Source organism: Delphinus delphis, chromosome 14 (assembly GCF_949987515.2).
Source record: "Delphinus delphis chromosome 14, mDelDel1.2, whole genome shotgun sequence".
Taxonomy (NCBI): domain Eukaryota; kingdom Metazoa; phylum Chordata; class Mammalia; order Artiodactyla; family Delphinidae; genus Delphinus; species Delphinus delphis.
This window is the reverse complement of record NC_082696.1, coordinates 43,203,757-43,216,481: the sequence shown is the minus strand read 5'-3', so window position 1 is coordinate 43,216,481 and position 12,725 is coordinate 43,203,757. Positions and strand designations below refer to the sequence as shown.

Below are 12,725 nucleotides of genomic sequence, written 5' to 3'. Positions count from 1 at the left end.
TACAATAGCAGAATTTTAAAAAAGACATCAATGGAGAGCTGTAGTATAGCCCAAAAAATTTCTCAGAAAAGAGAACAAAAAGAACAAGAGATGGAAAACAGGAGTTTCTTCAGGGAAGGAATCGTGTTATTTATCTTGCATATTCTGTGCCTAACACTACATGTAGAAAACAGTCTGTTTTCAATACTGCTTGTTCAACCCCAGCGTGGATTACAAGTCTATATATGTGTTATAATAATTTAGAGTACTTTATCTGGAGTTATTTATTTCATATATCAGTGACTACTTTTTTGTCAAAAATCCACAGATGTTACAGAATACAAAAATTTTAATAAATAGATAACTGAAACGCTTGAAACAAATGAAGCTCCACGAGGTTAAGATTTTTTTTTTTTGCGGAGCACAGCCTCCGGACGCGCAGGCTCAGTGGCTATGGCTCACGAGCCCAGCCGCTCCGCGGCATGTGGGATCCTCCCGGGCCAAGGCACGAACCCGTGTCCCCTGCATCGGCAGGCGGACTCTCAACCACTGTGCCACCAGGGAAGCCCGAGGTTAAGATTTTTATCCGTTGTGTACACTGTTGTACCTCCAATATCAAACAATGCCTGGCACAGATTATGCCCTCCAGCAATATACCACGTTGTAAAATGAACAAATGAATGGGTGGATGGATGGATGGGTGAGCAAATCAACGAATGAGTGAATGAAAGACTGAGAGCTGGCACGGAGGACTAGGGCAGTAGGACACACTCCTGCAACGGCAACCGCTCCAGGTTAAAATCCCGGAGTCCGGGCAGGAGCCGGCTCCCCAATGGGTGGGTGTCGCTGGGGCTTCCGCTTCTCTCCGCCCCCTCTGCTGGTCAGTGCCGCAGCCTCCGCCGCCGCCGCCGCCGCCGCCGCGTGCAAGGGCTTCTGGGAGGCGAGCCTTGGGGTCTCGGGTGAGGGGCGCAGGAGGCCGCCATCTTGAGTTGCGAGCCTGGTCTTCAGACTCATCGCTAGGGGCGGAGTGGTGACCCCGCTGTTACCGGAGCAGACGCCGCAGCTGGGGACTGGAAAGTCAGAGCGCCGGATAGTGCCACATTAATAGGTAAGTAGGAGTGACACTGGACAGGTTGGGTGAGCCTCGGGTTTGGTCCCTTTGGGAGCTACTAGTTCCTGAGGCCACTGTTTTGATCTACCCCTTCCTCTACAAAGGGTTCAGAACCAGGCCAAGCCCTGATTTTCTCAGCTTCCCCAGAAGGAGAGAGCGGTGGCGGGGGCGTGGCAGCCGGACCTTTCTCTTGAGGAGGCGAAGTCGCGGGGAGCACTGAGCCTCTCCGAGAGCCGGGCTGGTCCTCTGAAGGAGCTTCAGGCAGAGGATCTCATCCTATCGCCGCTCTGCTCCACTGTTTCTCGGTAGTTCCATTTTTTGGTACATGGTCTTGTCAAACGTTGCCTGTCACTTCTGGGGCTCAGCAATCTGTCCCGCGGCTCAGCTTATTAGAAGTTTCACCGTGTCCAGAATAAGGTAGGTTCGGTCCCAGGGGCCTACACATGTTAGGTCGCACCCTCTACCTCCACGAGCTGCCCTCCCCCTGGATGCAGGTGCCGGGAAGGGCTCAGTCCTGGACGCGGGCGAGCGTGGCTTAGATGCTTCTCTCTAATAGTCGGCCACCTCACTTCCAAGATGAAAATTTAATCGTGTCTCCTCGATAATGCATAAGAGATGAAAGGAGTTGAAAGCTGTTAAACGGGATAGTGATACTTCAAAAGAATATGACATGGGCATTAACTCTTCGGCTTTTTGAACACCTTTTAAAAAAAAAAGCCTTCTGATTTGAGGTCTCTTAATTACAACATTCAGTGATTTATATTTTGTAAGAAAATGACTTTCCCTCTTGATAAACAAACGGCTCTGTCCTTTAGATCTTCTGGTTGGTGCACTTTCCCCTTTGTACTGATCTTGTAATTTTACTAACAGCCACCCTAGCCCCTGGAAATGGAGGCTTTATGGAGACAAGAAATTCCGTTAATATATATTAGAAAAAGTTCGGATTCCAGTTGTTTGCCCAACGTCAGCAGTTTTTCAAAGAGGAGAGTGAAAAAATAAGCTTATGACTGAAAAAAAATTCCTCTGGCAACTTTACAGTGTTTGAATAGCATTTCTTATATTTAAAATAACTTGTATGAGACAGCAGCCTTTGAAGTACAGTAGTTTTTAAAGCTATAATCCAGAGAAAGAAACAATCCCCTTGGGTGAGGCCCCTTTAAAGATCATTTTCCTTGAACTTTACATCCCCTTTGAAGCAACTGCAGTGAGGATGCAGATGTTAAATAAGAGACAGGAAGTTCGTACTACAGAAGAAAAAGGAACAAATGATGTATGAGTTGTTGGGGCTAGATTTTATTTGGTTAACATTTATATTGAAAGGTTTGCCTAGACTGATGGTATTAAGGAGTAGTGTCTGCTGTGTGTGTTGGGAGGCACAAGGTGATTCAATCAGATGTGGGGAGAAAATATTAGAACTTCTGTTTGTTTACCTTTTAAAACTACTCTGTTTTTTAAAAAACTTTTCTATCTGTGAATTTATAATGGGATAGTTTATTAAGCTAGTAATACATGTATATAAATAAACATGTTGAGGATGAATTCCCAAATGTATTTTGTGTACATGGAATTCCCAAATGTATTTTGTGTACATAGGATATGTGATCAAAAAGTTTAGAGGCCAGTGGCCTAGAAGATGCCTAATGTATAGGTGGTAAGTATATTAAAGAGGTTTATTGCTGCAAACATTTCATTTTGCTAAGATATTTTATACTGTTGAACATAATTGAGCAGCTAATGTTGAAGCCCAGTTTGCTCTGTCATGAACTCTGATCTCTGTTTTTCCCTTCCAAGAGCCTAAGCTTTTATTAATGTGACAGAATTTTTGTATATGAAGTAGAGAATAATGCTAAACATTGTTATTATTAAGAAAGTTAATAATAAAAGTTCATAAGCACAAAGTTTTAAATCCTTGTGAAGTCCTCAGCCCATTCCATTCGCCCTTTAGCTCCACCACTAATGAAATTTCTCAATGTCTTTACCAGTGACCTAATTATCAAATCTATTGCTTCCTTCCTATGGTACTTGGCTTATTGTAGGCACTTAAACTTGCTGGATAAATCAATGAATGAACAAATTGGGTGACCTGTTTTTAGTGCTACTACAACTGAAATACTCCTTTATCTTTAGAATTCCCTTCTTTTTCATGACTCTTATTTTCTTCTGATCCTCCTGTTTATTTTTGGTTTCCTTTTTTCTTTCCATTTTCCACTGAAATGTGAATATCCTTAAGATTTCTCCTTTGGGCATCTTTCTTTTATATCTCTAATGCTCTTGGATTATCATTCAGCACTCTTTTCCTGAGCTTTGACTCATTTTTAACCATCCATAAATAAAAACTTTCTGTTTGTGCCCTATGTACTGTAAATTTAATACATTTAAAATTAAAAGTCACTGTATACCATTAGAATGGCTACAATTAACAATAACAAAATTCTAACAATACCAAGTGTATAGCCAGGATACAGAGTAACAGGAACTCTTATATGTTGCTAATGAGAATGCAAAATGTTATAGTTACTTTGTAGTTTGGCCGTTTCTTATAAAATGCGAAGCATACGCTTGTCGTATTATTCATCAATCCTACTCCTAGGTATTTACCCGAGAGAAATGAAAACTTACTTTTACACAAAAACCTGTACATGAATGTTTATAACAGATTTATTCGTAACTGCCCTAAACTAGAAACAACCTAAATGTCCTTCAGTAAATGAATGGATAAACTGTGGTATATCTGTACAATAGAATATTACTCAGCGATAAGGAGGAATAATCTATTGTTACATGCCAACAATATGGATGACTTATAGATGCACTATGCTAAATGAAAGAAGCCAATTAAGACTACATACTGTTATTATTTCGTGTATGTGGAATTCAGGAAAAGGCAGATCTATGGAAGTAGAAAACAAATCAGTGGTTGTCAGGTTTTAAGAGTGAGAGAAGGACTAATAGGAGCAGCGTGAGGAAGTTTTGGGGGGAGTTATGAAGCTGTTCTGTATCTTACTGTGTTGGTTATATGCCTGTGCATTTTGTCAAATTCATAGTACTGAAAGAGTGATTTTTGCTGTATAATTGAATGCATTATTTTCATCTCAAAAACATGGAGGCAAGAAAACAAAACCACCACTCTGTTCCTTTATCGGTATTCCTTATTTTGGGTTATTTTGTCCTTATACTGAAATGGCTCACACTAAAAACCATGGAGTCATACTCAACTCCTTTTTCTTCCTTACTGCATATTCCTTACATTCATTTGGCCTCTAATTCTTATTGAATCAATTTCTGAAATGTTTCTGGAATCAATCTGTCTTCTATATTTTTCAACGCAGCTACTAATATAGTTTAGGTCTTTATCATCAAAGCTTGAAACAACCTTCACTTTAATTTCTTTAATTCTATTCCTTAGGATCAAGTCCAGATTTCTCAACCAGACTGCAGGAAGCATATGTTTTCTTACCTACCTTTCCAGCTTTATCTCCTGCCCCTTCTCCCATGCATCCTCTTGTTCAGGTACACTTGATTTCTTACTGTTCCATGTTTATGCCAGGCTTCTTCATGAATTCTGTGTTTACATATATTCCCTCTGTCTGACATACTTGTTCCCTTCCTTTTCCCCTTTCATCCTCTTCCCTGGCAAATTCTTGCTCATTCTTTAAGACAGGATAACTAGGAAAACGTTCAGAACTCCCGAAGGCACAGTTAGTTTCTGTGTCTTCTGTGCTCCTGCAGGATTTAATGCTTATGTTTTAGTGTACTTTACTACTTAAAATATAATTTGCCAGTTCATTAATCTAGCTCTTCTATATCAGGGACAGCATATAAATGCCCATCTCTCCTTCTCTCCTGTTTACTTCATAAGTGCTAATTGATTACAGCATTCTCTCTGGCTATACATGGGTATGTCATCAGAATTTATCAGAATAACATTCTAGATAGGTATTAATTATCTCTCATATTAAATTCAAATTGAAACCCTGCTTTAGACTGATTTTTTTTAATGTGTAAATGCAGGATAGGTTATAGTATTAGTAATTTTGTATTTGTTTCCAATAATACCAAAATATTAATATAATACTAAGAAGTGTTTATAATTCTTATTCTAAAACTATTATATATATTCAAATATACAATTTTATATTTATATAAAATATATATTTTAAATATACTTATTAAAATGTTTATATAAATGTTAATTTTAAAAAAACATTTATAATAAAACTACTTAAAAATAAAGTAGAAGTATTTCAGTATTTTAAAAGAACTAATTATACTCTAGTACTGAAAACTGGTAAGGCAGCCATAACTCAGGTCATGATCTGTGTGGCTTTAGTTCTTTAGGCAGTGCCTTAAGTAAATGAAAGAAGACAGACCCCAATAAATACGTGAGGTGTGCTTACTGAAGCCTGATACCATATTTTATTGAAAATAAGATAATTCATTGCTGGTTATTTCTTGATCTTTCCATAAGCTGTAATTTAGAAGTTTTTTACCCAACTATTTCATGATTAGTTCCTGGCTGACAGTAATTTTAAGATGCATCTCACTTACAGAAAGTTTAAAATACCAGGGATGGGGGAGTGCATCTCAGAATCAGTGGAATTAGGGTAATGACTTTGTGTTTAGACCAAAATCTATTATTTGATAGTTAAGTTCTAAAATATTTGGTCATTTTGCTCCAATTTTGATATGGCGGTGAAGAAATGTATTCTTTGTACATAATTTTCAGAATGGGTTTTGTTGGTCTATTTAATCCATGAGCCTGAATTTAATTGCCCTAGAGTAAACATCTTGTGTTGTTTTGAGAGTTATCAGTATCTGTTTTCTTCTCTCCTAATCTTAAGATGCCATGGCTTGTCCAGGGAAAGATAACTATAGAATGAAAAGTTATAAGAATAAAGCCCTAAATCCCCAAGAGATGCGTAGACGAAGAGAAGAAGAAGGAATACAACTTCGAAAACAAAAAAGGGAAGAACAGGTAGGTGTTTTAAAATATTTAATTCTGTTAACGTAAAAACATTATATAAAGAGTTTAGAAGTAGTATTATTATTGCTGCTAATTTTTAGATAATTTTAAATGAAAAAAGTGTTTTAGGAAATTGAATATGGGTAAATATATATTTTAGTTTATTAGGCTCCAGTAATAATATTAGCAAATTCACGAATCAGAATCCTGTGCTATTTTTAATCACCAACAAGAATGGCTTCTCCTTTCCATTGATAAACCTTTTACATTAATATTTCTGCTCCAGTGCTAAGTAATTTTTACTCTTGAGCCTATTTAGATCACTTCCACTTGTCATTGTAAAATTTGCCTCTTAAAAAAATGTTAATTGTATTCATTTGTTGCTTTATGATTTTCATAGCTCTTGCCCCTAAATTAATTATAATCGTTTTCCTATGCTATTCATACTGTTCCTCCTATAGTTATCAGGCAGACCTCTTAGCCTTCTCTGTTTGAACTTTATATATGTGACATAAGGAATAGAAAAATTAAAAGAATGCATCTCAACATTTTTCATTCCAGGATATACCTAAATTTAGGAGTATTCATAAATAATTAGGAGGGTATGGTCCTCACATACATGAATTAAAACTAATGTGTAAAAAGGACTAGCAATGAAGAAAGTAGAAAAAGGCCTGTTTTGGAAATATGACTATTTGTCGTTCCCCTATTTGTAGTAGCTAACATAGTCTCTACTATATTACAGTAGGTACTCAAAAAAAAAAAAAATCTCTTGAATAAATGAATAGAAAGAGAACTGTGTACAGACTGAGGAACAGCAGAATTTATTTACCTATCAAAAAGTATGTGATACCAGATTTTTTTCGTCAATTTTGATTTATGAGACGTACCTATAAATCTTTCTCAGTGACCTGACTATGTCTCTTTCCTCCTCTGTTTTTTTTCTTTATATTCACTCCTGAGTTAATAAGCATAGGGTCCTCTTTCCTGAGAGCTGCTCTCTATTCCTTGTTAATCTAATATGCTAACTCTGTTAATATACCACATTATCTCACTCATATAACACATATGCTTTTTAACTAAGATTTTCTTCTTAGACATCTCATAATTTAGTATAAGCGTATGTGGTTTTCCAAGTGCTGTAAAATATAAATGTGTACTCTGCTTATGCTACTAGACTTTGGTAAAAGACCTGAGATTAAGAAGCAGTCTACAGGACAAGAGCTAATTTAGCCCCAAAACTACTCATAAATTTGTTATGGTGTGATGATTAAGAAATACTAAAATATTCAGAATTTTGAATGATAAAATTATTGTTTTGTTCAGTAAAGGAAAAATATAATTCTATGGGAATTTGTTTTATGGAAAGCTCAATATATTGTTATTTCTCTTTATTATAGTTATTCAAACGCCGAAATGTCTCTTTGCCCAGAAATGATGAATCTATGTTAGAAAATCCTATCCAGGATCCGGATATCAGTTCCACTGTACCCATTCCAGAGGTAGATATTACAAAACGTATTTCAAATTATATTTCAACAGTATTACAGAGATAATACAGCAAAATTACTAATGCAAAATATTTAAATAACAATTGTATTTTCTGTGTTTTAGGAAGAAGTTATTACCACAGATATGGTTCAGATGATTTTTTCTAATAATGCTGATCAACAACTAACAGCAACACAGAAATTTAGAAAGCTGCTTTCTAAAGGCAAGAATTATTTTCAGTATGCTTATTTGATCTTACAAGAATTTGTAGTACAGTTTTATTTATTATATTTTTTTATTTCAAGGCACTTTCTTTGCCAGTAGGTCTTAATTTTTCTCTAAAATATATTTTAAAATAACATCTCTTTTTTAAACATTATATTATCAAAGTAACGCATGTTGATTGTAGAATATCTGCAAATATAAAAGGATTTAAAGAAGCAAATATAGTCCCAAATTAGTCCCATTGCCAAGAAAGAAAGTTAGAAATACATATTTTTAAATTCTTGTAGGAATATTTTTCAGACTTTAAAAATTTTTTATTTTATTTATTTTTTTAAATTGAAAGTCTAGAAATAAACCCATACATCTGTGGTCAAAATCAGTTGATTTTTTTTTTTAATTAATTAATTTATTTTCGGCTGTGTTGGGTTGCAGGGAGCGGGGGCTACTCTTCGTTGTGGTGTGTGGGCTTCTCACTGCGGTGGCTTCTCTTGTTGTGGAGCACAGGCTCTCGGTCAGTGGGCTTCAGTAGTTGTGGCGCACGGGCTTAGTTACTCTGTGGTATGTGGAATTTTCCCGGACCAGGGTTTGAACCCATGTCCCCTGCATTGGCAGGTGGATTCTTAACCACTGTGCCATCAGGGAAGCCCTCAGACATTTTTTTAACATCAGAGCATGACTGTAAAATGAATAATCAATCAATCAGATATTTTTTTCTAAACTTTTAAAAATTTAATTTGTATTTTATATTGGGGTATAGTTGATTTACGACGTTGTGTTAATTTCAGGTATACAGCAAAGTGATTCACCAAATTTTGATTATCATAAGCAAAGCTACATAAATCCTTGTATAACCTAAAGCTTCCTTAGTATGAATTTATAAAAGTGAAATCGTGGGTCAAAGGGAATAAACAGTGTATTAATTTACATTCCCATCTTTAGTTTGTGCAGATATTCATTTCACTATATTCTTACCAACACAGCTATCTTTAAAAAAGAAAAAGATGGTTATATAATAGTGCTTATAGTGTGGCAGTTTTTGAGTACCTAAGTTGAATATTTTTTATTATTGACCATTATAATTTATAATTTGCCTATTTATGTTATTTATCCAATATTATATTGAGTTTATAAAAATTCCTTATTAAATAAAAATTTAACCCTTAGTCTAGCTCATCTTTCACACATGGAATTTATAGGATTAGTAATTCTAATTTTATTGAGCTGTATACATGAACTGATAAGATTTTGAAATTGCCCTTGGCTAGCTGCCGTATCTTCCTGAAAGACAAAATTTAGTAACGTACGAGGAATAAAAGAAATCTTGTGTTCAGTTCAGCACAGATTACAGGCTATTACCTTTGCTTTCTTATTGTAGTTCTTTTTCATAAGTACCTTTAATTTTCCTTTTCCATCCCTTATCTTCCAAGCAAAAGTAGCTTAGCAATGTTAGGAGACCCTATAAAATCAAGAGTAGCTTCCTCTTCCTCACCATATTCCACAGTTTTTGTTTTTTAATTTGGATTTTTTTTTAGTCAGATTAATATTTATAAATTAAAACATTAATTTAAAAAATAGGTTAAATGTATTAATAGTAACACATCAATAATTTTTATATTACCATATTCTCTTTTAAGATTTCTTTTTGGCATATGTATTATGTTATAACCAATTAACAGAATTAATTTAGATTTAATTGTATTTAAGAATGTTAGAGTTTGCCACCAGTTTTTACACCACAGCTTCCCCATTATTGAATTTATCTTCATTCTTAATTCCTCAGGGTGTTCTGTGTCTTTTAAAATATAGTATCTTTTTCATAGATTCAATGATTTTTCTGTTCCTTGTAGTGGGATTTTGCTTGCCCAGGTTGGGCATATGTCAGGAATTATAGATACTTTCTTTTGCTGATTGGTGTGAGTTCCTGCCAAATATTTTAGGTCTAGAAGAATATTAGATTTACTATAATTTTCCTTGATCCATCACTGTAGGAAATATGGGGAAGGAGCTAGAACTAGAACTGGAGCTAGAAATAGAAATAGAACTCCTCTGATTTAAGTCATGATAGTGACCTTTTGCTAGAATCTGTTATTTACTTCCCTATTATGGCCACTCTTACAGATGTAAATCACAAATTATTCTTTTCTTCAATCCCAGTTTTGTTTCTCCAAGGCTTTTTTGTTGTGGATGACTCTTGATTAGTCTTCAGTGCTGAAGCAGATATTCCTCTATGTTACTTATGTTTACATTGCCATATTGTCTTCCCTGTAATAGTTCATCACCTTTATAAGATAAGGTAGGCTATTATTCTGTCAGTATAATATCAATGTAAAAGTTAAAAGTTCATGATACTTGTTAGATTACTTGATGATCCAAGCACACTTTAATTGCTTTCTTTTAGATGAAAGTAACTGTAAAGTAATTCCCCAGAAGAGATCATATTTGGGTTCTTAAATCTATATATATATCTTTGTCTATATTTCTTTATCTACATATTCAGGTAGTCTCAATACCCACTTCTCCCCACCCTCTAACTAGAAAACCAATTTTCTATGTTTACTTCCTTTTCTCAACCTCCCCTTTCTTCTCTGCTCAAAAAGAGCAAGACAAAATTTTGTCCTTTACAAAAATAAGGGGAAAGTAGATTTAGAATTTTCTTTTGGGAAAAGAGAAAGAACTGGAAGGTAAAGATGGTAACCACAACCTAATAACTTTGTTTTGATTTTTTTTAAGATGGGAATAAAGGCATTAATAATATATATTATTTTATCTTGTTGATGTTTTATAACTATAAGAACAGTTTAAGCTATGGTCTGGAATTTACATTTTGAAGAATCCAGACTTTTCATTTAGAACACCCAAACAAAATTTTATAGTTTTAACTTTACTAATTTTGCAGAAATCTCCCAATTTTTGAGCAAGTTAGAAAGATAGCAGATTTGTAGAAAAAAGAAGAAAAGGAAGAAAAAAGTCTATTCCTTTTTTTTTTTTGCCACACCATGCAGCTTGTGGGATCTTAGTTCCCCGACCAGGAATGGAACCTGTGCGGACTGCAGCGGAAGCGTGGAGTCCTAACCACTGGACCGCCAGGGAATTACCAAGAAGTCCATTCCTAAATAAATCTTTCTTAACAGTTGAGAACACAATTTCTAAGATTTAAACTGACTTAAAACTTAATAATAAGGTTTTTCTGTATCAAACAAGCAGGATTTGTAGACCTTTTATGGTTATCATTCATTTATTAATTCTACTTATTAAACATTATTTATGATCAGTAACATACTCAAACAGGAATTAAGAAAAGGAAGAGTCAAAAGTGGAAATGAGATTTCTCTCGTGTAACCAGGTGGACAGATAGCTCAGACAAATTTGTGTGGTGGGCACAGGGCAAGGGGAAGGAATAAGCATAGTGATATTATGAGTTTGGTTTTGTTTATGCTACATTTTAAAGAAGCTGTGGGGGAAAAATGTAACCATAAGCACTTAAAAATGTGGGACAGAATCTAGGAAAAAAGAATTTACGGGGGTTAGATTTGTGAATGATAAGTGATAACTGAATTAGCAAAATAGAAATAAAATAGAAACAGATTTTCTAGGAGGGGATTTCCTAGAAATACATTTTCTAGGAGGAGAATAAATAACGGAGAAAACTAACCCGAAGGAACAACAGTGAAGAAGTTCCTGGAGAACCACAAGAGTGTATTTGTTGCTGAAGCCAAGGGAGGAGAAAGAATTCTTGGTACTTATATTATTGGGAGCTGAAATATCTTTGTTTTATTTTGGCTGTGCCCCGCAGCATGTGGGATCTTAGTTCCCCAACCAGGGATTGAACCCGTGCCTGCTGCATTGGAAGCGCAGAGTCTTAACCTCTGGACCGCCAGGGAAGTCCCAGAAATATCTTTGTTTTCAATTTACATATCTTTGTTTTAAAATTTCTTAGAGATTTTATGATTCTCAAAAGTCCTCAGCATTTCATGAGAATTTATCAAGAATTCTAGGTACTTCAATAGCATTTTTGTAAATAATAAATAATACCCTGACAAAATAGAACCTATCTAGCTGAAAGACATTAGGCAATTCGTGGTTGATAGTGAAAGAGACATCCCTGGAAATTGGAGTATAGTTATGAAGAATTAGAAGACACTTTATCCTTCGATTGGTATTTTGAGTATTGGACTGAAATATTCCCATATTGTGAAGGTGACCTCCTAAATAGCATTCAATTTATGAATTATAAATATTTGTATAGGAAATATTTTAAAATTTTCTTATCATTATGGTAATGAAAAACAATTTGCTTTTTTTTTTTTTTTTGCAGTAAACATTGCAATTATGAGAACGTTTATTTTCTTCAGCTACATCCAGCTAAGGGTTTTAAACTGGATCAGTGAAACCTAGGAAAGAGTTATTTTATGTGCCCTGTTAATTGGCATAGGGTCCAGATCATTGTGTTTTTGTGTCTATGTAATAACTTAATTATTTTTTAATTTTCAGAACCTAATCCACCAATTGATCAAGTTATACAGAAACCAGGAGTTGTGCAGAGATTCGTAAAATTTCTTGAAAGAAATGAAAATTGTACATTACAAGTGAGTTCTGTAGTTTACTTTCTTAATCTTTTTCCAGAAATGACATAGGATTAATGTGTCTAGTGAAAGCAGCTTCTACAGTACTGAGTATATTGTAAGCATTCAGTAAATACTTGGCAATTAAAGGTGGTGCTACCTGTCTTGCCTTGGTCAAGGTTGCAATGCTAATTTTTTCTAGGAACTGTTATTAAACAATTTTGGGAAAAATATATAAAATCATTCCTAATGTTAAGAAAAATTTTGTAGTTGTCAACCTTTAATAACTTTCGTTTTAGAAAACCATAAATCAAAATGTTAATTTAATGGTTAAATTTTTTTGGCTCTTAGCTAACTAAAGTTGTAACTTTTTAGTATAAACTCTTGTACCTCT

General features: G+C 34.8%; 1 protein-coding gene across 1 annotated transcript in view; it reads left to right on the top strand.

The window, feature by feature from the left end:
* Nucleotides 1–976: 976 nt before the first annotated feature.
* Nucleotides 977–12,725, top strand: part of KPNA5 (karyopherin subunit alpha 5) — a 49,065-nt gene continuing 37,316 nt past the window's right edge. The window contains exons 1-5 of the mRNA XM_060030045.1: nucleotides 977–1,087; nucleotides 5,932–6,065; nucleotides 7,454–7,555; nucleotides 7,668–7,767; nucleotides 12,261–12,355. Coding sequence (XP_059886028.1) covers nucleotides 5,937–6,065; nucleotides 7,454–7,555; nucleotides 7,668–7,767; nucleotides 12,261–12,355 — 426 coding nt within the window. The 5' untranslated portion in view covers nucleotides 977–1,087; nucleotides 5,932–5,936. The remainder of the gene's footprint in view (nucleotides 1,088–5,931; nucleotides 6,066–7,453; nucleotides 7,556–7,667; nucleotides 7,768–12,260; nucleotides 12,356–12,725) is intronic.